The following is a 23,089-nucleotide window of genomic DNA, read 5'->3' as shown; positions in this document are numbered from 1 at the left end:
CACCGAGGCTCAGATAAAGCGGACTGTGATGATGATGATACTGATAGTGTTTTGATCCAAAATTTAGAAAAGTGAATAGAATTGGCAGTAATTGGAAATTTTTGATTGGTTGCAATTGGATGAGCAAAATTTATAGTGAGAGATACCCGATGTGGTGGGATGGCAACTCAGCCATCTCTCACAACGTGGGCAAAGGAGCACTAGACTTATGGGGTTTATGGCAGCGTAAGCTCGCCGAGGGAGGGTTTGGATAATGTGTAGGGACCTAGAAGATGACCTTAGGTAACGTTAAGATTAGGTAGTGATGATGATACCTGTAGTGGGGACGCAGGTAGGTTAGTGTGGATGATAATGACGTGGTATGTGCTTAGTTTAAAGGGAAGACGGGGAGCACTAAGTTAGCAGGGCAACAGGTAGATTAGATGATGCCGTGTGAGTGTTGGGAGGTGTATTCAAGTGTATTGAGCAGGGTATGAGTAACTGATTGTGATTGTGAGTTGTATTGTGATTGCACAGGTGTGCAACTGAACAGGTGGAAGGAGCAGTGTTTGAGTGATTAATGGTGATGAGTATGGTGCTGACCAAATGGTCCAGGAAGGAAGGAGGGGGCAGGTGGCACCAGGTGTGATTGCACAGGTGTGCAACAACAGGTGTATGGAGAATGGTTGTGTGGAATACATGGAGTGTGGAGTATATGGAGTATTGGAATGGATGGTCGTGGAGTGAGTGTGGTGGAAACTATGGAGTGGAGTGGATGGTGCGGAGGTGTGAATGGGGGAAGAGTGGACCCCCATCACGAATACCCGGGGAGGGTAGTGTAAGTGTTAGGTAGAGGGTATAGGTAAATTGTGGTTGGATATTGGCATCTGTGGTGCGGGTGAGAGAATGGTATTTGGATGGGTGCATTAGTGTTGTGGAAATGGCTGGGCGTGTAGCCTGTTAGTGTGTGTCGTTGGTTTGGGCACTCCACCACTGCAAGGATGTCGGCCAGGTGAGGCCGCAGGTGGGCTCTGGGAGCCGGTAGAGTTGTTGTGGATGGGGCCCGAGGATCCGGAGGACGGACACGGGTAGCCCAGTGCCAGAGGGCACCGAGGGGTGACAGAGCCAGGAGGGGCCTTCCCCAATTAGATAGGTTAGGGTGAGGAGCTAGGTAAGCTCGGGTGGCAACTACAGTGGTGGAGGTGTGCAGGTGGGTAGACCTGCTGGGAGAGCTACACGACCCAGCCTGGAAATTGTGCAAGGGCACCGGGAGATGAATCGGGAGATGAATCGGGGGAGTGAGACCCCAAATTGAGAAGCACCACAGTTTCGTCAATGGGAATTGGTTTTTAGAACCCATAGTGTAAGTTGGCCAATGGATTGGCAGGGAAAGACCCCGGGTAGTGTAAAGTGTGTTAATGTCATTTAGAAGGTAGTTAGGATGAAAATCTCCTCACACCATCTGCATCCACTCACCTGAGATGACGTACCTCCACACCATTCCAGGTTGTTTTTATTATTTTGATGCAAATGTTTGGAATGTGAGACGCATCATGACGTGGGTGTGACATTGTGCTTTGTTGTTCCATCTGTTCCTCCTTATGAGGATTGATGATGAATTGGGTGATGGCAAATTTTGGTTAGAGGGATTGTGGGAACGAATTTGGTGTAGAAGAAATATGGGGAAGACGTGACAGTAGTGACGAATTTGTAAATCTGTAGATTTTTGTAAATATGGGGTAAGGGCAAGGGTAGGGTAGGTGACAGGGGGGGTGACATACGGTAGGGACGAGCTTTCTCACTTCGCTCTCCGTACGCACTTCGCCTTGCATTGCCTTGTTGATGTGTACCCTTGTGACCTTACCCCTCGCTCATCTGTCTTTCCCCCCTTTTGTCTCCCACATGAGGACCTGTGCGCCACTGGGCGCTAAGGGGAGCGTGCGTGAGGCCGCCATTGTGCGCCCGGAACTCCCAGAACCAGCTGTCTGCATCGATGCACCACATTATGGACCACATGTCTGTGGTCGAGCAGCACTTATGGACCCCATGGGTTGGGGCATGGCCCCTCTGCTGGAACCGGCCATGAAGGCCCGAAATCTTGCTGGCGGACCTTGGCCACAGGGCACCGATGCCCCACAGGTGAACCACACTAGTCGGCCCTGTGGGCCCTAAATAAATAAAAATGGACACATTGGGTGCATTTCATTCTATGTTCAAATAGGCCGCCAGTAAGAAAATGAAAGAAAGACAACAACTGGAAGATAGTAATAGCCAGCAGAGGGAGCCGAAGAGCAAGAGACCACCTGCAGGGTTAGGGGTTTGTTTGTTGTTTTTATTTTATTGAACAATGATGACTGTGCATTGGTGCTTGAGGGTGTGTTGGTGTGTGTTGGGTGCTTTCATGGTGCATTGATGCAGAGCAGACTGTCTCCCCCCCCCCCCCCCCCCCCCCCCCCAGAAAGAACAATCACAGGTCCTGGGTTGCGTATTGTAAATAAAAGTAGCGTCAATTGTAAATAATGCTCCCACCGTCAATGTATAGTTTGAAGACCATTCCGCAATTCGGTTAGTTTGGGCGTGATTCTGTTCGGTAGGGTGCAATGGAGCAGCGGGACATATTTATTTATGTTTTAAAACTGTCACACTCAGGGTCAGGTTAAATGTAGAGGGAACTACACCTACGTGCCACACTAAAAGTTAAAGTTATAGGCCCGGGACGTGCCTAAGAGGAGGAGGTGGTTTGGCGAATGTGTTGGTTTTGCGCATGTGCTAGTGTGGCGCATGTGTTAGTTTGGCGAATGTGTTAGGTTGGGGCACGTGTTCGTTTGGCGAATGTGTTGGTTTGGCGCATGGGCTGGTTTGGCGCATGTGTTAGTTTGGCGCATGTGTTGGTTTGGCGCATGTGTTAGTTTGGCAAATGTGTTGGTTTGGCACGTGTTCGTTTGGCACATGTGTCAGTTTGGCGCATGTGTTGGTTTGGCGCATGTGTTCGTTTGGCGCATGTGTTGGTTTGGTGAATGTGTTGGTTTGGCACATGTATTAATTTGGTGAATGTGTTGGTTTGGCGCATGTGTTAGTTTGGCGAATGTGTTCGTTTGGCGCATGTGTTAGTTTGGCGCATGTGTTAGTTTGGCGCATGTGTTGGTTTGGCAAATGTGTCGGTTTGGCGCATGTGTTAGTTTGGCGAATGTGTTGCTTTGGCGCATGTGTTCGTTTGGCGAATGTGTTGGTTTGGCGCATGTGTTATTTTGGCGCATGTTTGTTTGGCGCATGTGTTTGTTTGGCGTATGTGTTAGTTTGGTGCATGTGTTAGTTTGGCGAATGAGTTGGTTTGGCGCATGTGTTATTTTGGCGCATGTGATTGTTTGGTGCTTGTGTTATTTTGGCGAATTTTTTGGGTTTGGCACATGTGTTCGTTTGGCGCATGTGTTAGTTTGGCGAATGTGTTGGTTTGGTGCATGTGTTAGTTTGGCGCATGTGTTAGTTTGGCGCATGTGTTGGTTTGGCACATGTGTTAGTTTGGTGAATGTGTTGGTTTGGCGCATGTGTTAGTTTGGCTAATGGTTTGCTTTGGTGAATGTGTTGGTTTGGCGAATGTGTTGGTTTGGCGAATGTGTTTGTTTTGGCACATGTCTTGGTTTGGCAAATGTGTTGGTTTGGCGCATGTGTTAGTTTGGCGCATGTGTTAGTTTGTTGAATGTGTTGGTTTGGCGCACGTGGTGGTTTGGCGAATGAGTTGGTTTGGCACATGTGTAATTTTGGCGCATGTGATTGTTTGGTGCTTGTGTTAGTTTGGCGAATTTTTTGGGTTTGGCACATGTGTTCGTTTGGCGCATGTGTTAGTTTGGGGAATGTGTTGGTTTGGCGTATGTGTTAGTTTGGCGCATGTGTTTGTTTGGCACATGTGTTAGTTTGGTGAATGTGTTGGTTTGGCGAATGTGTTGCTTTGGCACACGTTTTAGTTTGGCGCATGTGTTGGTTTGGTGAATGTGTTGGTTTGGCACATGTATTAGTTTGGTGAATGTGTTGGTTTGGCGCATGTGTTAGTTTGGCAAATGTGTTCGTTTGGCGCATGTGTTAGTTTGGCAAATGTGTCATTTTGGCGCATGTGTTAGTTTGGCGAATGTGTTGCTGTGGCGCATGTGTTCGTTTGGCGAATGTGTTGGTTTGGCGCATGTGTTGTTTTGGCGCATGTGTTTGTTTGGCGCATGTGTTTGTTTGGCGTATGTGTTAGTTTGGCGCATGTGTTAGTTTGGCGAATGAGTTGGTTTGGCGCATGTGTTATTTTGGCACATGTGATTGTTTGGTGCTTGTGTTAGTTTGGCGAATTTTTTGGGTTTGGCACATGTGTTCGTTTGGCGCATGTGTTAGTTTGGCGAATGTGTTGGTTTGGCGCATGTGTTAGTTTGGCGCATGTGTTGGTTTGGCGAATGTGATGGTTTTGCGCATGTGCTAGTGTGGCGCATAAGCTGGTTTCGCGCATGTGTTAGTTTGGCGCATGTGTTGGTTTGGCGCATTTGCTCGTTTGGCGAATGTGTTGCTTTGACGAATGTGTTGGTTTGGCGCATGTCTTAGTTTGGCGCATGTGCTGGTTTGGCTAATGTGTTGGTTTTGCGCATGTGCTAGTGTGGCGCATGTGTTGGTTTTGCGCATGTGCTAGTGTGGCGCATGTGTTAGTTTGGCGAATGTGTTAGTTTGGTGCATGTGTTGGTTTGGCGAATGTGTTGATTTGGCGCATGGGCTGGTTTGGCGCATGTGTTAGTTTGGCGCATGTGTTAGTTTGGCGCATGTGTTGGTTTGGCGCATGTGTTCGTTTGGCGCATGTGTTCGTTTGGCGCATGTGTTAGTTTGGTGCATGTGTTAGTTTGGCAAATGTGTTGGTTTGGCGCATGTGTTAGTTTGGCACATGTGTTAGTTTGGCGAATGTGTTAGTTTGGCAAATGTGTCGTTTTGGCGCATGTGTTAGTTTGGCGAATGTGTTGCTTTGGCGCATGTGTTCGTTTGGCGAATGTGTTGGTTTGGCGCATGTTATTTTGGCGCATGTGTTTGTTTGGCGCATGTGTTTGTTTGGCATATGTGTTAGTTGGGCGCATGTGTTAGTTTGGCGAATGAGTTGGTTTGGCGCATGTGTTATTTTGGCACATATGATTGTTTGGTGCTTGTGTTAGTTTGGCTAATGGTTTGCTTTGGTGAATGTGTTGGTTTGGCGAATGTGTTGGTTTGGCGAATGTGTTTGTTTTGGCACATGTCTTGGTTTGGCAAATGTGTTGGTTTGGCGCATGTGTTAGTTTGGTGAATGTGTTGGTTTGGCACATGTGGTGGTTTGGTGAATGAGTTGGTTTGGCGCATGTGTTATTTTGGCGCATGTGATTGTTTGGTGCTTGTGTTAGTTTGGCGAATTTTTTGGGTTTGGCACATGTGTTCGTTTGGCGCATGTGTTAGTTTGGGGAATGTGTTGGTTTGGCGCATGTGTTAGTTTGGCGCATGTGTTGGTTTGGCGAATGTGTTGGTTTTGCGCATGTACTAGTGTGGCGCATGTGTTAGTTTGGCGAATGTGTCAGGTTGGGGCATGTGTTAGTTTGGCGAATGTGTTGGTTTGGCGCATGGGCTGGTTTGGCACATGAGTTGGTTTCGCGCATGTGTTAGTTTGGCGCATGTGTTGGTTTGGCGCATGTGTTAGTTTGGCGCATGTGTTGGTTTGGCGCATTTTGCTCGTTTGGCGAATGTGTTGCTTTGACGAATGTGTTGGTTTGGCGCATGTCTTAGTATGGCGCATGTGTTGGTTTGGCGAATGTGTTGGTTTTGCGCATGTGCTAGTGTGGCGCATGTGTTGGTTTTGCGCATGTGCTAGTGTGGCGCATGTGTTAGTTTGGCGAATGTGTTAGTTTGGGGCATGTGTTGGTTTGGCGAATGTGTTGGTTTGGCGCATGGGCTGGTTTGGCTATTGTGTTAGTTTGGCGCATGTGTTGGTTTGGCGCATGTGTTCGTTTGGCGCATGTGTTAGTTTGGCGCATGTGTTAGTTTGGCAAATGTGTTGGTTTGGCGCATGTGTTAGTTTGGCACATGTGTTAGTTTGGCGAATGTGTTAGTTTGGCAAATGTGTCGTTTTGGCGCATGTGTTAGTTTGGCGAATGTGTTGCGTTGGCGCATGTGTTCGTTTGGCGAATGTGTTGGTTTGGCGCATGTGTTATTTTGGCGCATGTCTTGGTTTGGCAAATGTGTTGGTTTGGCGCATGTGTTAGTTTGGTGAATGTGTTGGTTTGGCGCACGTGGTGGTTTGGCGAATGAGTTGGTTTGGCGCATGTGTAATTTTTGCGCATGTGATTGTTTGGTGTTTGTGTTAGTTTGGCGAATTTTTTGGGTTTGGCACATGTGTTCGTTTGGCGCATGTGTTAGTTTGGCGAATGTGTTGGTTTGGCGCATGTGTTAGTTTGGCGCATGTGTTGGTTTGGCACATGTGTTCGTTTGGTGAATGTGTTGGTTTGGCGAATGTGTTGGTTTCGCGCATGTGTTAGTTTGGCGCATGTGTTAGTTTGGTGAATGTGTTGGTTTGGCGCATGTGGTGGTTTGGCACATGTGTTAGTTTGGTGAATGTGTTGGTTTGGCGCATGTGTTGGTTTGGCGAATGTGTTGGTTTGGCGCATGTGTTGGTTTGGCGCATGTGTTGGTTTGGCGCATGTGTTGGTTTGGCACATGTGTTGGTTTGGCACATGTGTTGGTTTGGCGCATGTGTTAGTTTGGCGCATGTGTTGGTTTGGCGCATGTGTTAGCTTGGTGAATTTGTTGGTTTGGCGCATGTTTTAGTTTGGCGCATGTGTTGGTTTGGCGCATGTGTTAGTTTGGTGAATTTGTTGGTTTGGCGCATGTGTTAGTTTGGCGCATGTGTTGGTTTGGTGAATGTGTTGGTTTTGCGCATGTGCTAGTTTGGCGCATTTGTTGGTTTGGTGGATGTGTTTGTTTGGTGAATGTGTTGGTTTGGCGCATGTGTTATTTTGGTGCATGTGTTTGTTTGGCGCATGTGTTAGTTTGGCGAATGTGTTGGTTTCGCACATGTGTTGGTTTGGTGAATGTGTTGGTTTGGTGCATGTCGGTTTGGCGAATGTGTTAGTTTGGTGCATGTGTTGGTTTGGCGCATGTGTTAGTTTGGCGCATGTGTTGGTTTGGCGCATGTGTCAGTTTGGCGAATGTGTTGGTTTGGCGCATGTGTTCGTTTGGCGCAAGAGTTAGTTTGGCGAATGTGTTGGTTTGGCGCATGTGTTAGTTTGGCGAATGTGTTAGTTTGGCGCATGTGTTAGTTTGGCGCATGTGTTAGTTTGGTGAATCCCCCCTCCCCTTCCGCATCCCCCCTCCCCTCCAAATCTCCCCCCTTGACCCTCCCCTCCAAATCCTCCCCATCACCCTTCCCTTTCAAATCTCCCCCCTTGCCCCTTCCCTCCTAAACTCCCCCCAAACCCCTCCCCTCCTAGACTACTGCTCGCCCCTCCCCTCCTAGACTCCACCCTCACCCGTCCCCTCCAAATCTCCCCCATCTCCCATCCCTTTCAAATCCCCCCCCCCCCTTGTCCCTTCCCTACTAAACTCCCCCCTAGCCCCTCCCCTTCAAATCTCCCCACCCTCATTTCTTCTACATTTCCCCCCTCTCACCCCTCCTACCTCAAAGCGTTCTCCCCGCTTCTTCCCCCTTCAAACTCTCACTTCCATCTCTGCCAACCTTCTGCCTCGCTCTTCCCCCTCCTCAAATAACATCTCACTGTACCTCACCCAATCACCATCAAACCTTTTGCCCACCCCATCCTTCCATTTCTCCGAGCTATTCTGAAATCTCTGACACACCTTCAACAGCTCTCCTTACATCTTCCACATCTTACCCGACCCCTTCCCCCCTGCCCCCCCCCCCCCATTCTGTATCCGATGCTGCCCCTTCTTCATTAACGGTATGGACCTCAAACATCCGGGGCCTTCGCCCAAACTTGACTGATCTCTCCAAACAGGTTGCTTCTGAGAAACCAGACATGATCTGATTAACAGAAACTGTCCTCCTTCATGATGTCTCTGATTCCTTGGTATCTCTCCCAGGTTACTCCCTCCTCCAGTATGATAGACCTGGGCCTCGTCCTGGAGGTGGGGTTGCTATCTTTATCAAAAACTCTCTTCCTCACTCGCCCTGCACTGCCCTCTCTCCACCTCACCCCCAGGAATACCTCTGGCTCCGGCTTCCCCTTCGCACCCACCTTTTGTTCATATGTGTGTTGTACCGTCCACCAAACAGTGATGACTCCAACTACATCTCGCTGTCTGATAATATGGACCAACTTCTATCTACTCATCCCAACTCTCTCTTCCTCAAATGTGGTGATTTCAATTGTCACCATGCGAGTTGGCTGGGTGTGGGTACCTCTCTCACCAGCCATGGCTCCTCAGCAAAGGACGTCTGCGACTCATTGGGACTGACACAATCTGTCAATTTCCCGACACGGATCTCAGTCAATGGAGTATCTTCTCTTCTGGACTTGATTTTGACTAACTTCCCTGAAAATGTCTGCTGCTCTTCTTCTGCTCCAATCGGCTCATCTGATCATGTGCTTGTTAAAGTGGACATCTCTCTGACCATTCTCAGAGAGCCACCTCAGCGTCGACGAGTCTGGCATTTCACTCAGGCCAACTGGCATGGTCTTCAAGCAGCCATCAATCATCTGGACTGGTCTCCCATCTTGACCGCCTCTGACATCAACTCATCCTGGGAATTCTTCCAAAGTAAATTGCTCTCTCTCATGCACAGATTTATCCCATCTCGTCTTCAGTTGGCATACCCTTCCTCCCGTCCATGGTACACAGAATCTTGTGGTGAGGCTGTTGCCCAGAAACAACTTGCCTTCGTCTCCTGGAAAGCAAATCCAACGGAAGGAAATCTCATTTCCTTTCACAAAGCCCGAAACAAGTGTGTGTCCACCCTCAGGAGAGCCAGGAAACAATATCTCTCCATTCTCAAGACCGAACTCTCTTATCTGTCTCCCTCTTCCAAATCCTGGTGGCGGCTGGTCAAATCTGTTTCTGGTGTTTGTTCCCCCTCCAATTTAGGCTGGGCCAAATCGGAGGTGATTTTCCTAATTCAATGTAATTTACCTAAAAGTTGTGAGTGAGTATCAGGAACAAAATCATGAAAAGAAATTTCAAAAATATTGACGTTTTACGGTCAGACAGCCCGTTACCATAGCAACAGTTACAGACGACTCAAAAAATGCCTAAATTGACGATTTCTCAAGCTGTGTTTGACCCCCAGAGTTGATTCTGGTACCAAAAGATGCAGAATTGAAAGCCAAGGATGATTGGATAGCTTAACAATGTCTGTGACACAATTCAATACCACTTTTATCCAAAAAACTGATTTTTGTCTGAAATTTCAAGCATATTTATGGAAAAAATTGAAAATTTTGCTTTTTAATCATAGGATAACCATTAATCAAATTAAATTTACTTTAAATTGTCTTTTACAACCTTGTATTGTCCAGTTTTTATAACTGTTATAACGTTGTTTAAATTTGGCCATCTTAATTTCAATAAAAAAAGTTAACAAAAGCAGCTTGCAATCATTAATTTTAATGCCTGCTTTCGGTTGTTACTGTAACCATTCATCAGGCAAGTATGCTGTTTTTGTTTACTTTTCTCATTCAAACATTATATTAATAATTGTTTTTTTATTGCAGTGCATCACATAGGCAATTAGGCATGGATACAAAAGCCAAGACCGTGTTGTGGCTCTTCGAAAAGTGTCCCCCCATCTTCAATCTACCAGGAAACCAGGGATTCACTGGCCCTTATCCACCAACAGGGGAACTGGTTGTTCTCCAGTACCATGGGTATCACAGACATCTGCAGGAAACCAGCCACCTTCAGTCTAGCAAAAAGGATGCAGTCAAGCTTGTAGTGAAGGACTTGCAGGACTGGTGGGGAAATACCGGTTTTACCCTCAAGTCGTGGCAAGCCATAGAGAAGATGATATTTAGGGATATTGAGGAGTTCAAACTAAGGAAGAGTAAGAAGAGTAGGACGACAGATGCAGAGACCAAGAAAAGGAAGGACTTCTTAGCAAATATGAGGCAGACATTTTGGGTCGTTCAACCTGACTTTGAGAAGAAATTGGAAGCAGCACAAGCTGTGGAGAAGCAAGACAAGAGAGATAAAGACGACTGGCTTTACCTAAAAGGTGTACGTGGGGATAGCTGTACACGTACAGCAACGCTTGGGTCTAGCGATGAGAAATTAGCAAATAGGAGGAAGCGCAAGTTTCTTGATCAGCAGGCAGAGCAGGTGAGAAGAGATAGGGATTGTCTGCGCACTGCCCCTAATGTAGATGTATCAGAAGATACTGATGACTCTGAGGAGACCACTGACACACCACTCTACACTGTTCCTGTGCAATCCCCAAAGGTCATCAAGAAGCTGGAAGGAGTTCCAAAGGATGCCTGCTTGATTGCAGACAAGTACGCAATTTCAAATAGGGCAATCACAGAACTGGCTGCTGCCTTTCACAAAGACGACGGGAAGAACCTGGAGCAGTACAACCTATCAGTGAACACAACGGGGAGGAGGAGACAGTCTGTGAGGGTGGAGAAGGCGGGAGACATCGCTAAGTGGCAACTTGGTGACAACAGCACTTCCAAAATGTATGCTCTGCACTGGGACGGGAAGCTGATCAAGTCCCTAACCCATGTGGGCAAGGACATGGAGCGAGTGGCCGTGATACTGACAGGGACAGATGGCCAGGAGGTACTACTGTCAACTGTTGGGATGGAAGGGAGGTCAACTGCTGAAAATGAGGCAGCAAAGATTATTCAGGTATTTATGCTCTACAGTTCTGTTAAGTTAATAAAAATCCTTATTTTTCGCTTTTTAGTTATACAATTTAGATTTGAGTTTTGTAAATTTTGGAAGTTTCTTATGTTTGTTCATTGAAGACAGTGAAACTGTCCAACTTGAAATATCCAAAGTCTAAAAGTGAAGTAACAGTAGCGATGTAGTTGTAGGTACCACAGCCAAAGGGTGTTGTGGATTTTGTTTAATTATACAAAAAGAACTACTTGTAAGTAGCTACATCAAATTAAGAATTTACTTGGAATATGTTAGTTATTTTTAATATAATAATGAAGCAAATTAGCAATTTGGCATTCCACACTAATTTGATCAATGATAAAATTGATATTAGTCTATAAAGTATATTCTAACTTATGTTCTATTATTTATTAGTAGAATATAAGTTATCATTGGTGTCTTTACCTTATTCTATTTATTTTCTATCCAGGTCCTCAATGAGCACCCAATCGACACATCAAGGATAGGCGCTCTTGTCTTCGATACAACGGCAGTGAACTCTGGGGTCAAGAGTGGAGTCGTAGTAAGACTGGAGACTGAGTTTTGCAGGAGTCTTCTGCAACTGGCGTGTCGGCACCACATCCACGAATTGGTTGGAGGGGCGTCTTGCTCAATAGTGTATGGCCCCACCACAGGACCTAATGAACAGCTGTTCAAGCGACTGCTCAACACTTGGAGTGAATTGGACCAGGGCAACTACACATTGGTCGAGGTGTCTGCTCAACAGAGAGAGCTGGCTGGCCATGTACATGCCACCATCACCTTCCTTCAGACGTGGATGGAGAATAGCACAAAGGAGACTTCGACACGACTACCTGGAGCTGGCACACCTCACACTGCTGTTTCTTGGAAGGACTGTCCCTGATGGTATGAGGACCATCACTATCAAAGCTCCTGGGGCATTCCACCACACCCGTTGGATGAGCAAGACTTTATACACTATAAAGGTGGCACTCTTCCGTCGGCAGCTGGGAGATATCTACACACCCGAAGAGCTGGAAGACATAACCAGTCTCGCTGCATTCATGTCAGTCTTCTACACTAAAGCGTGGTTGACATGTACCAGTGCTGCAGATGCACCATCTAACGACCTGTACCTGATGAAGAACCTCCTCAAGGCTGAGGCCAGTATCGCAAAGAATCCAACAAAGTGGCCTGCCAAATTTCTGTCCTTTGTGACTATGGCCCGAGAGAAGCTACAAAACCATTTGTGGTACCTCTCAGAGAGATTGGTCTCTTTGGCACTCTTCTCGGACAGAACGTCATCTGACAAGCAGACTATGAGAAGGGCTATGCTCAGGTACCATGGGACTGCACATAACATGATACAGGAGATGCCAGCCTCACAGCAATTGGGGAGTAAAGCCCTCAAAGACTTTGTTGGTTACGACTCTTGGAGCATGTTTGAACTCTTGGGTATTGACTCCAGTTTTGTCAAGCTCCCCGTTGCACAGTGGCCCACCGCAGACAGCTATCGTCATGGCAAGGAAGTTGTGGCCAAACTCCCAGTTGTCAATGACGCAGCAGAACGGACACTTGGACTCGCCACAGATTTGAACACTAACAAGGCCCCCACATCTGAGGCGCAGCTCCAGGCTCTATACAGGGTTGTGAAGGGCGTCAGGGAGAAGCTGCATGGACTGGCAACATCCACTGAGGTTGTGACTAAGAAGTCATTGGCCTCCATTGATTACAATTGGGACTAGGTTTTTTATTTTGTTATCAATGTTCAATGTCAGACCTTAAATTTGAGACAAAAAAGCTTAATCAATGACAAAAGTTAATTTAAAGTACATTTAATTTGACTATAGCTCTGATTAATGATTATCCTATGATTAAAAAGCAAAATTTTCATTTTTTTTTCAAACAAATGCCTTAAATTTGAGATGAAAATGAGTTTTTGGGATAAAGGTTGTATTGAATTGTGTCACAGACATTGTTAAACTATCCAATCATCCTTGGCTTTCAATTCTGAATCTTTTGGTACCAGAATCAACTCTGGGGGTCACACACAGCCTGAGAAATCATCGATTTTAAGAATTTTTTGAGTCGTCTGTAACGGTTGCTATGGTAACGGGCTGTTTTACCGTAAGACGTCAATATTTTTGAAAAAAAATTTCATGGTTTTGTTTCTGTTACCCAGCCACAACTCTTAGGTAAATTACAACCTTGTAGTATGAAAAATTGAAAATCACCCCTGATTTGGCCCAGCCTACCCTCCATCCTCTCCCTTACCTCAAACGGCTACACAGCTGACTCCGCACGTGAAAAAGCTGAATGCCTCAACTCTGTTTGCCTCTAAATCTTGTGTCCCAAACCCATCCCTCTCTGTACCCAGTCGTACCCAGCTGCTCCTGGACTCTGTGTCCTTTCCTCCTGACAAGGTGGAAAAGTTTCTGTCAACCCTCGACTCTGATTCTGCAACTGGAGCTGACGGCATCAGCCCACGGGTCCTAAAATCCTGTTCTTCTGCTCTTTCACTCCCTCTCTCTGTTCTCTTCACCCTCTCTTTTGCTCAAGGTCATCTGCCATCTGCTTGGAAATCAGCCAACATCACCGCTTTCCACAAAAAGGTGCAAAACCAGATCCTTGCAACTACAGACCAATCAGCCTACTCCCAATTATCAGCAAAGTCATGGAATCCATCATTGCTTCGGATATGAAATCTTTCCTCTTCTCCAATGGCTTGATCTCTGATCATCAATTTGGTTTCAGACCAGGTCATTCTACTCTGGACATGCTGCTTCTGCCGTCTCAACAATGGATGGAGGTCCTCAATGCCAAACAGGAAATTAGAGCTGTCTCCCTTGACATATCACGTGCCTTCGATACGGTCTGGCACCCCGCTCCGCTCACCAAACTCTCCTTTGGTATCCATGGAAATCTCCACGCATGGCTGACGGACTTCCTCTCTAGTCGCAGTCAACGTGTGGCCCTGAATGGGTTTCTCTCATCTCCTCTTCCTGTTCAGGCTGGAGTTCCCTAAGGCAGTGTTCTGGGCCCTGTGCTTTTTCTGGTCTTCATCAATGATCTCTCTGACTCTCTTGAAAATCCTCTCTATCTCTTTGCTGATGACTCCACTCTCTGCCGCTCCATTCCTCATCCCTCAGATCGGCAGTCTGCAGCCTCCTCACTCTCTGCAGCCCTGGACAAAATCACAGACTGGGCAAACAAGTGGAACATGTCTTTCAATCCTGACAAATCTCACACTCTTACGATGTCTCTCCGAAAAGACCGACTGGACAACCCTCCCATCCACTTTCTGAATAATCCTCTCCAAGAAGTTCTGTCACTCAAGCTTTTGGGTCTCACTATCTGCCATGATCTTTCCTGGGAAAACCACATTTCCAAGCTGGCCTCCAAAGCCAGTCGCCGACTGGGCATCCTCCGTCATGCGAAGTCCTTCCTTGGCACACCTGAGCTCCTCACCACATACAAGGCTTTCATCCGCAGCTCAATGGAGTACTGGTCTCCCCTCTGGGCTGGTGCTCCTGCCTCACACCTAGCTCGTCTTCACGCTGTTGAAACCAAAGCGTTCAGAATCATTCGAATCTCCCGCGATGAAGCTATCTCCGAGGGCCTTTCACTTACTCACCGCAGGCAATCCCGCTCCTCCCTCCAGGTCTTTAAAACAGCTGTTCACCACCATCTCTTATCTTCCCCCATCCAAAACCTTGATCTTTTCTACCCCCGCTAATTTCACCCCAAATCCACTTTTTTGAAATACCAACTTCTTTCCTGGAAGTCCTTGGTGTCCTTGTGTTTTATACTTCTCCCACCCCCCACCCCCCACCCCCTTACCACGCCTCCTCCCCCCAAGCCCTCTCCTTCCCACACATCTCCCGATGTCCCTGCTCTCAAATGTTGTGTTTGTGTTTTTCCCCTTCTCTCCCCATCTTGTCTACTGCTCCCAATTTTTATATATATTTTTTGTCTGTTTGATTTTTTTGTTGTGATAAATGTTAGCTCTTTCACGAGCCTCGATTCTGTATACAAAAAAAGAAAGAAAAAAAAAGGCAAATGTCAAAATAATTCAACCGCACACAAAGTATATAAATGAGAGTTTTTATTGCAAAGCTGTCATAACTTTTCACATATGGAAGGAAATATGGTAATTAACTGCTCATTTAACCAAAATGAATGAATCTTCTCATTTAACCAAAATGAAACAAATCCTTGAAAACAAAAATGAACAGCAATTACATGAGAAGCTCATTGACATCAAAATCTTTTTCTCTTCATGATTTCAGGCTTCCAGTTGATGGGATGAGTCTCCTCAGTCTGCAGAACATGAAAGCCAAAGCACGGTATTTAAAATCAACACTTTAAGACCAACAAAGATAACTTCCAACCTAAGAAAAACATGAAATATTGTTATGTTAGTGGGGGATAAATGAAAGCACAAACAAAGATAACCTCCAACCAGTGCTACTTTCCCTACCATAGGGAAGGCAGCACTGTACACGTAATAGCATGGACCGTGTAACGTGTAGGAGAAATCTCAATGTACAGTAAGGAAACTGTAGCTAAAGTTGTTTATATGTTCTTCACACGGATGGGGGCGGGGGGGGGAGTGCAGACATGCTAATTAGCTCTAGGGTTTAAGGATAATTTTCCCCAGTGCGTAATTTCCCTCGGTAATTTTCCCATTGCGTTTTGCTGCCACGGCCGGCGCTGAAAGCCACCTTTAACTTATAACAACCGCCAACTACAAGCAAGCAGGTTCCCGGACACTAAGCCAGTTGAGAGGTGAGACAAGAGGCGGAGAAATAAGGGGGCGGTAAAGAAAGGCCACGCCCGGAGGGACGTGATTGGACCATAGGACGTGGGTGGGGAAAACTGGGGCAAACAACCCGATTGGCGAACCAGAGTGAAGAAGAAGGGCGGGTCGAGTTTTCTTTCTTTTTTTTCTCTCTTTTTTTTTTCTTTCTCTCTTTCTTTCTCTCTCTCTCTCTCTCTCTCTCTCTCTCTCTCTCTCTCTCTCTCTCTCTCTCTCTCTCATTTTTGGACTAGAAGGCTGCGTCATCTTGACGATCCTTGTGGTAAACAAATTTGGTGCATGCTTTTGGGAGAGGGGAGCGCTCCTGGCTGCACGGGTGGCCGTTGAAAGACGATTTTGACTCTGGTGCTCTTCGGAGGCAAAGGAGGCCGTCTTCATCACTTTCATTCAAAGCCAGGCTGTTCGTTGAGCGTCGCCATCTTGTCCGCTTCCCGAACGGGAGGCTCTGAGCCTCGTCACCACCACTCTCCTCAAAAAGGACCCATTCGGGCCACAGATAAGTACTGGCCAGCTGTAGAATTATAAAGACCTCTACAGACCAAGAGTAGACGAGTTATAGCAGGCATTTAAATTGCATTGCCCAAACTCCATTCTTTCATTTGAGAGCTAAATTGTTTTTAAAGCATTTAGTTTTGGCATGAGATACTAAAGAAAGTGCATATGGAACAGAGCATGAAGACTGCAGTTTGTGGGATGGCCTTTTTCACCTCTGTGGATGTGTGCTGGGGCGATAGTGCTGATACAGCTCTTGCTTCCAGTACAATAACTCATTATCTGAGATTGAACATGTCACGAAGCCTCTGAGAATGTTGCCCCCTCAGCCTGAACAATGACCTTTTTCCTTTCTTTCTGGGATAACAATCTTTTACAAACCACTTTGGTAACTTCATGATAGAAAACAGATGGCCCGGCGCCACAAAGTCTGACCTCTGGCAAATCCCGTAATGACCTCAGGCTCCTCCCTGAGAAGATGAATGAAGACTTCGTTTTATATAAGGAGACACTACACAAGGCTGGAGCAGAGAACTTTCTACAAGTCGACGTGTTGTATTGTTTTTTTGGAAATGTATTGTGTATCTGAGTTGGATTCTCTCCGCAATAACTGAATAAATCTTTAAACAAAGTGAAGTCTCTTAATCCTTACATTAAGCTGCTCCGACACCGGCCAAAGGGGATTTTTTTTTTTTTCATTATCTTTTCCCGATGTGCATGCTGGAGTCTTTGTGAGGTACCTCTGTAGACATTAGTTTTTACCTCAACATTATATTTCGTCCTACATTTTTTTCATTAAATTATTTGATTGTTGAATTTACTGTGGTGTTTCTTTGTTCGTGGGTTCGGGAATAAACCTGTTGTTTTTCGTTGTATAAATGCCTCGCATTTCTTCCATCCCGTGCATATAAATTAACAGCTATCTTCTGCTGGTCGCCTCGGAGTTCAAGCAGTTCGGCTATCCGTCACTTGGCTGATCTTAATCGCTGGCGACACAACAATATCTACGTATACAAAATTGCAGAATAAACGGAAATATTGAATGAATGTTTCCAGACATGGTAATTCCAAATTGCAAATTATTTACAGACCATTTAATAAACAAATCCAAGTTAACAAGTTCGGAATTACTCATGTACAGAATGAACAAGCTAGGATTAACAAGCTCGGTTAACAAGCTGGGTATTACTTATGTACAGAATGAACAAGCTCGGATTAACAAGCTAGGCTAACAAGCTAGGTATTACTTAAGTACAGAATGAACAAGCTAGAATTAACAAGCTAGGTTTTACCTATGTACAGAATGAACAAGCTATGGTTAACAAGCTAAGTTAACAAGCTAGGTATTACTTATGTACAGAATGAACAAGCTAGGATTAACAAGCTAGGTATTACTTATGTACAGAATGAACAAGCTAGGATTACCAAGCTAGGTTAACAAGCTAGGTATTACTTATGTACAGAATGAAAAAGACAAATTTTTGTCAGTGAGATAAAAATTCAGAGCTGAGGGGCCAGTTCATGTATCTACGAGTTGCATTTATATACAAAGTCAAGGCTCCTGGAAGAGCGAGAACACTGAACGGACCAAGACGCAACAGGACAAAATGAACAGTAGAGAGAAGGGGAGGGGTTGAAAGCCGACAGTGGGGTTGAACGACAAAAGAGGGAGATTTGGACAAATAAGGGATGTGGAGAAGAACGAAGGGTAGGAAAGGACAAATGGGGTGTGTACAACAGGGGTAGAAAATGAAAAACTGACAATTTGGAAAGAGGACGATGGGGTTGATGATGGTAGAAAAGATCATGGTTTTGGGTTGGGTATAATCTGAGATGTTGGTGAACAGCTGTATACAAGCTGAACAGCTGTTAGAAAACCTGTCGAGTTTGGGAGTTCTAGCAGAAGGGGGTTAATGGTGGACCATGTGTGCTTTGCAGATTCCTGGGGGCGGGGGGGGGGTGGGGGGGGAGGGTATGGGGGGAAGCACTGACAGGGAAGACGGTCTAAGGCCAGAAAGGAGACGGAGGAAAACAGAGAGACCACTGACCTCTCGGCAATGGCGAAGTGATAGGCCCATAGATTCAGCTTCATCGTGAGAGATTCAAATAATCTTGAAGACCTTGGTTTCCACGGCGTAAAGCTGAGAAAGCTGAAAGGCACGGGAGCCAACCCACAGGGGAGAGCAGTATTCCATAAAGCTGTAGATGAAAGCTTTGTCTGTGTTGAGCTCAGTAGTGTCAAGTAAGGCTTTCGCATAATGGTGGATGCCCAGTCGGCGACTGCCTTTGGAGGCAAGCTTGGAAATGTGGTTTTCACAGGAAAGATCATGGCAGATAGTGAGACCCAAAAGCTTGAGTGACAGAACTTCTCCGAGACGATTGTTGAGAAAGTAGATGGGAGGGTTTTCCAGAAGGTCTTTTCGGAGAGACAGAGTGAGAATGTGAGATTTGTCAGGATTGAATGACATGTTCCACTTATTTGACCAGTTTGTGATTTTATCCAGGTGTGCAGAGAGTGAAGAGGCTGCTGCCCTGCCGATCTGTGGGATGAGAGATGGAGCGACAGAGAGTGGAGTCATCAGCAGAAAGACAGAGAGGATTTTACAGAGAGTCAGAGAGATCATTAATGAAGACCAGAAAAAGGACAGGGCCCAGAACACTGCCTTGAGGAACTTCAGCCAGAACAGGAAGAGGAGATGACAATTCCATTTAGAGCCACATGTTGACTACGACAGGAGAGGAAGTCCACGAGCCATGCATGGAGGTTTCCATGGATACCATAGGAGGAGAGTTTGGTGAGCAGGGTGGGGTAACAGACTGTATCGAAGGCACAACACATGTCAAAAGGAAGACGGCTCTGATTTCCTGTTTCGCATTGAGAACCTCCATCCATTGTTAAGACAGCAGAAGCAGCATGTCCAGAGTAGAGTGACCTGGTCTGAATCAAAATTGATGATCAGAGATCAAGCCATTTGAGAAGAGGAAGGATTTAATATTGGAAGTGATGATTGATTCCATGACCTTGCTGATTATTGGGAGCAGGCTGATTGGTCTATAGTTGCAAGGATCTGTTTTTTGCATCTTTTTTGTGGAAAGCGGTAATGTTGGCTGATTTCCAAGCAGATGGCAGATGACCTTGAGCAAAAGAAAGGATGAAGAGAACAGAGAGGAAATTGAAGAGAACAGAGAGGTCGGGAAATATAGAGCGGCAGAGTAAAACAGATATAGAGCGGCAGAGCAAAACAGATATAGAGTGGCAGAGCAGGATTCTAGGACCCGTGGACTGATACCAGTTGTAGAATCAGAGTCGAGGTTTGACAGAAACTTCTCCACCTTGTCGGGAGAGAAGGACACAGACTCCAAGAGCAGCTGGGTATGACTGGGTCCGGTGGGTAAAGAGAGAGAGATTGATTGGGACACAAGATTTGGAGGCAAACACAAAGTTGAGACATTTGGCTTTTTCACATGCGGTGTCAGCTATGTCGCCGTTTGAGGTAAGAGAGGGGGAACAAACACCAGAAACAGATTTGATTTGACCAGACACCACCAGGATTTGGAGTAGGGAGATGGGTTCAGTTCAGTCTTGAGATGAGAGATATTGTTTCCTGGCTGTCCTGAGGGTGGACACACACTTGTTCCGAGCTTTGTGAAAGGAATGGAGATTGCCTTCAGTTGGATTTGCCTTCCATGAGGAGAATGCAAGTTGTTGCAGGGCAACTGCCTCACCACAAGATTCCGTGTACCATGGACGGGAGGAAGGGCATGACAACTGAAGACGAGATGGGATAAATATGTGCATGAGAGAGAGAGAGCAGTTTACTTTGGAAGAATTCCCAGGATGTTAGAGATGTTGATGTTGGAGGCAGTAGAGATGGGAGACCAGTCCAGATGTTTGATGGCTGTTTGAAGACCGTACCAGTCAGCCTGAGTGAAATGCCTGACTCGTCGACGCTGAGGAGGCTCTCTGAGAATGACCAGAGAGATGTCCGCTTTAACAAGGAAATGATAAGATGAACCAATTGGAGCAGAAAAAGAACAGCAGACATTTGCAGGGAAGTTTGTCATGACCAAGTCGAGAAGAGATGATGTACCGTTGACTGAGATCCGGGTTGGGAAATTTACAGATTGTGTCAGTCCCAGTTGGTCGCAGAAGTCCTTTGCTGAGGTGCGGTGGATGGTGAGAGAGGTACCCACACCCAGCCAGCTGGCATGATAAAGTTGAAGTCACCACATATGTGGGAGAGAGCTGGGATGAGTGGGTAGAAGTTGATCCATGTTGTCAAAGAGAGATGTAAATGGAGTCATCACTGTTTTATGGACGATACAACACACATATAAAGAAAAGATCAGTTAGGCTTGAGCGAAGGCCCTGGATGTTTGAGGTCCATACCTTTAAGGAAGAAAGGGGAGCATCAGGTCCGAGAGAGGGGAGGGATGAGGAAGAAGAGGAGGAGGTAGGGAGAACAGTGGACAGTGTGTCAGAAATTGCAGAAGAGCAAGGAGAGAGGGCAGAATGAGGAGGAGGACAAGAGGCTGGGTGGTGATGGGATGAGGCACAGTGAGGAATAATATGAGCAGGGGGGGTGGGGTAGAGGGAAGTAGAACATTGGAGGAGGAGGAGGAGGAATGAGTTAGAAGAGAGAGGAAGTGAGTTTGATGAGGATTGGTGGGAGAGGAGGAGTTTTGAAGGGGAGGGGTGATGGGGAGTTTTGAAGGGGAGGGGGGTTTTTGAAAGGAAGTGGTAGGGGTAAGGTAGTGATGAAATGGGGATAGGAGGGAGTAGAGGGTGGGGACATGGAGTGGGACGCTGGCAAGAGATAAGTTTGGTAGGAAGCCGGCGAATGCAAGAGGAGGGAACAGACATGGAAAGGTTTGGCAAGGAAGATGTACAAAAGGAACGATTAATGATAATTGAACAGTTATTACAAACTGGGTTTCTTGGGACCTTCATGTCAGAGATCCGTTTGAAAATGTTAGAGGAGGAGTGGAATAAAGGCGAGTGCAGAGAATGTAGAAAAGAAGAACTGGATGTGCTGTAATGATGGAAGGATTTCTTTGAAAGCAAACTTTTGAAGAGGAAGACGAAGAGTGAAATGTAATCGAATAGAGAATTTAACACGGGAGATAGAGGAAGTTTGAACATTGTCAAAGGAACCGTGAATACCATTTAGGTTATCCGTGGTGTATATAAGTGGATGGTTGGTACAGTGCAAGCAATTACATTTTTTCAGTTGTAATATATATTTTTTAAAGGTTTGGTAGAAGAGGGGAAAAGCAACAAGTTGAAGAAAATAAAGCTTAGCTGTGTGATGAACACATTCATGATCACAGTGGGGATGCTGAGTGGAAAAGGGCAAAAAATGTAGAGAGCAGGAAGTAGGGTGGTCAGGGAGGTGTAAGGTTGAAGGTAAGGAAATTGAAGTTATTTTTATTTTTTAAGACAGTAAACAGGCATAATTGGGAGGAACTGAAGGAGAGGTAAGGGGATTGAGGAGAAAACAAGAGGGCGCAAGGTGGTAGAGAGAAAAAAACAATAAAAAGCAATCATGGACTCGAACTAGGAAAAGGTGGGCCTCAAATAATCCGGTACGAAAAGTTTGACGCATACTCACAAATTGGGACAAATTTTAAAACAAAACCGAACTTAAAACACACAGCAAACACGGAGACAACAAATTAAACAGCAAAAACGCAACAAAAACAACCATGAGGACTTTGTTACAGTTTGTGACATTTTTCTTCTTCCTTCCCCCACACCCCCCTGTGAATTAGACCAAGTGGTTTGATCCATGTGTATAAAGCCTATGATTGGCTGTGGGGCAGGGGAGTGACCAGGAAGGTGATTCAGAGGAGTGAGTGGCCATTTTGGAGGAGGGCTTATGGCAGAGTGCTTTTTCAGGGGTTGTAGAGTGTCCAGCTGCAATCTCTCTACCTGAAGGGTGACGTTGATCGAACTCTTGCTGCCTACCACTGGGGCCTGCCTTGGGGCCTACTCGTGGACTTGCCTACTCCTACCCTCTCGTGCTGGGCCTGCACTGGGGCCTACCACTCGGCCTGCCCTGGGGCCTACTCTTGGACCGGCCTACTCTTGGACCTGCCTACTCTTGGACCTGCCTACTCTTGGACCTGCCTACTCTTGCACCTGTCTACTCTTGCACCTGTCTACTCTTGCACCTGTCTACTCTTGGACCAGCCTACTGTTGGACCTGCCTACTCTTGGACCTGCCTACCCTTGGACCGGCCCATTCAGGTTTTTCCCACTTTTCTCCCTTCTTGGTTTTATGTGTAGGAAGAGATTTTCATGTGATAATCCATAAATAAAGACAGTGTGATTGAAGGCTTGGCTTGGTGTGCTTCAGGCCGTAACAAATTGGGGGCTCGTCCGGGAGCTGGATTACATGATATTTGTCTTGGATTTTTGTTTTTTTCCGCAGTAGTAAGTTTTCTCATTGGCAGATAATTTGACTTTTGTTTACGGTGCTGATACTTCTATATTTACTGCAGTCATACACCATGGCTGAGGAGATGGATTTTGAAGTGAAGGAATTTGTGGAGAAGAAGGGGCTATCGGTGTAAGATGTAGAACTGTTACGTAAGGTAGAGTTACGAGCTGTAGCTGATCATCTTGGGGTTAGTGGGACATCTGGCATGAAAAAGGCGGAGATTGTTTCGGCTATTGTCAGTCACATGGGTTTAGAACCATGGGTAAGAATGAGGAGTGAAGCCTTGGAATTGGCCCGGATAGAATCAGAAGAAAGACAGCTCAGACTAAAGTTAGAAGACAAAGAACGGCGAAGAGAGTTTGAAAGAGAAAAGGAAGAAAAGCAAAGAGAGTTTGAAAGAGATAAGGAAGAACAGCAAAGAGAAAAGGAAGGAAAGCAAAGAGAGTTTGAAAGAGAAAAGGAAGAAAAGCAAAGAGAGTTTGAAAGAGATAAGGAAGAACAGCAAAGAGAAAAGGAAGAAAAGCAA

General features: G+C 46.0%; 1 protein-coding gene across 2 annotated transcripts in view; it reads right to left on the bottom strand.

The window, feature by feature from the left end:
* Window positions 1-14,899: 14,899 nt before the first annotated feature.
* PLRG1 (pleiotropic regulator 1) overlaps window positions 14,900-23,089 on the bottom strand; it is a 250,135-nt gene continuing 241,945 nt past the window's right edge. For both annotated transcript variants that reach the window (XR_013623286.1, XM_078777035.1), the window contains one exon: window positions 14,900-15,129. Coding sequence is in view for 1 of the 2 variants with exons in the window: in XM_078777035.1 (XP_078633161.1) it covers window positions 15,070-15,129 (60 nt within the window). In the remaining variant the exon portion in view is untranslated. The remainder of the gene's footprint in view (window positions 15,130-23,089) is intronic.

This window comes from Myxine glutinosa, chromosome 4, assembly GCF_964187855.1.
Source record: "Myxine glutinosa chromosome 4, kmMyxGlut1.1, whole genome shotgun sequence".
Lineage (NCBI taxonomy): Eukaryota > Metazoa > Chordata > Myxini > Myxiniformes > Myxinidae > Myxine > Myxine glutinosa.
Note: the sequence above shows the minus strand (reverse complement) of the source record. Positions and strands in the feature narration are given on the sequence as shown.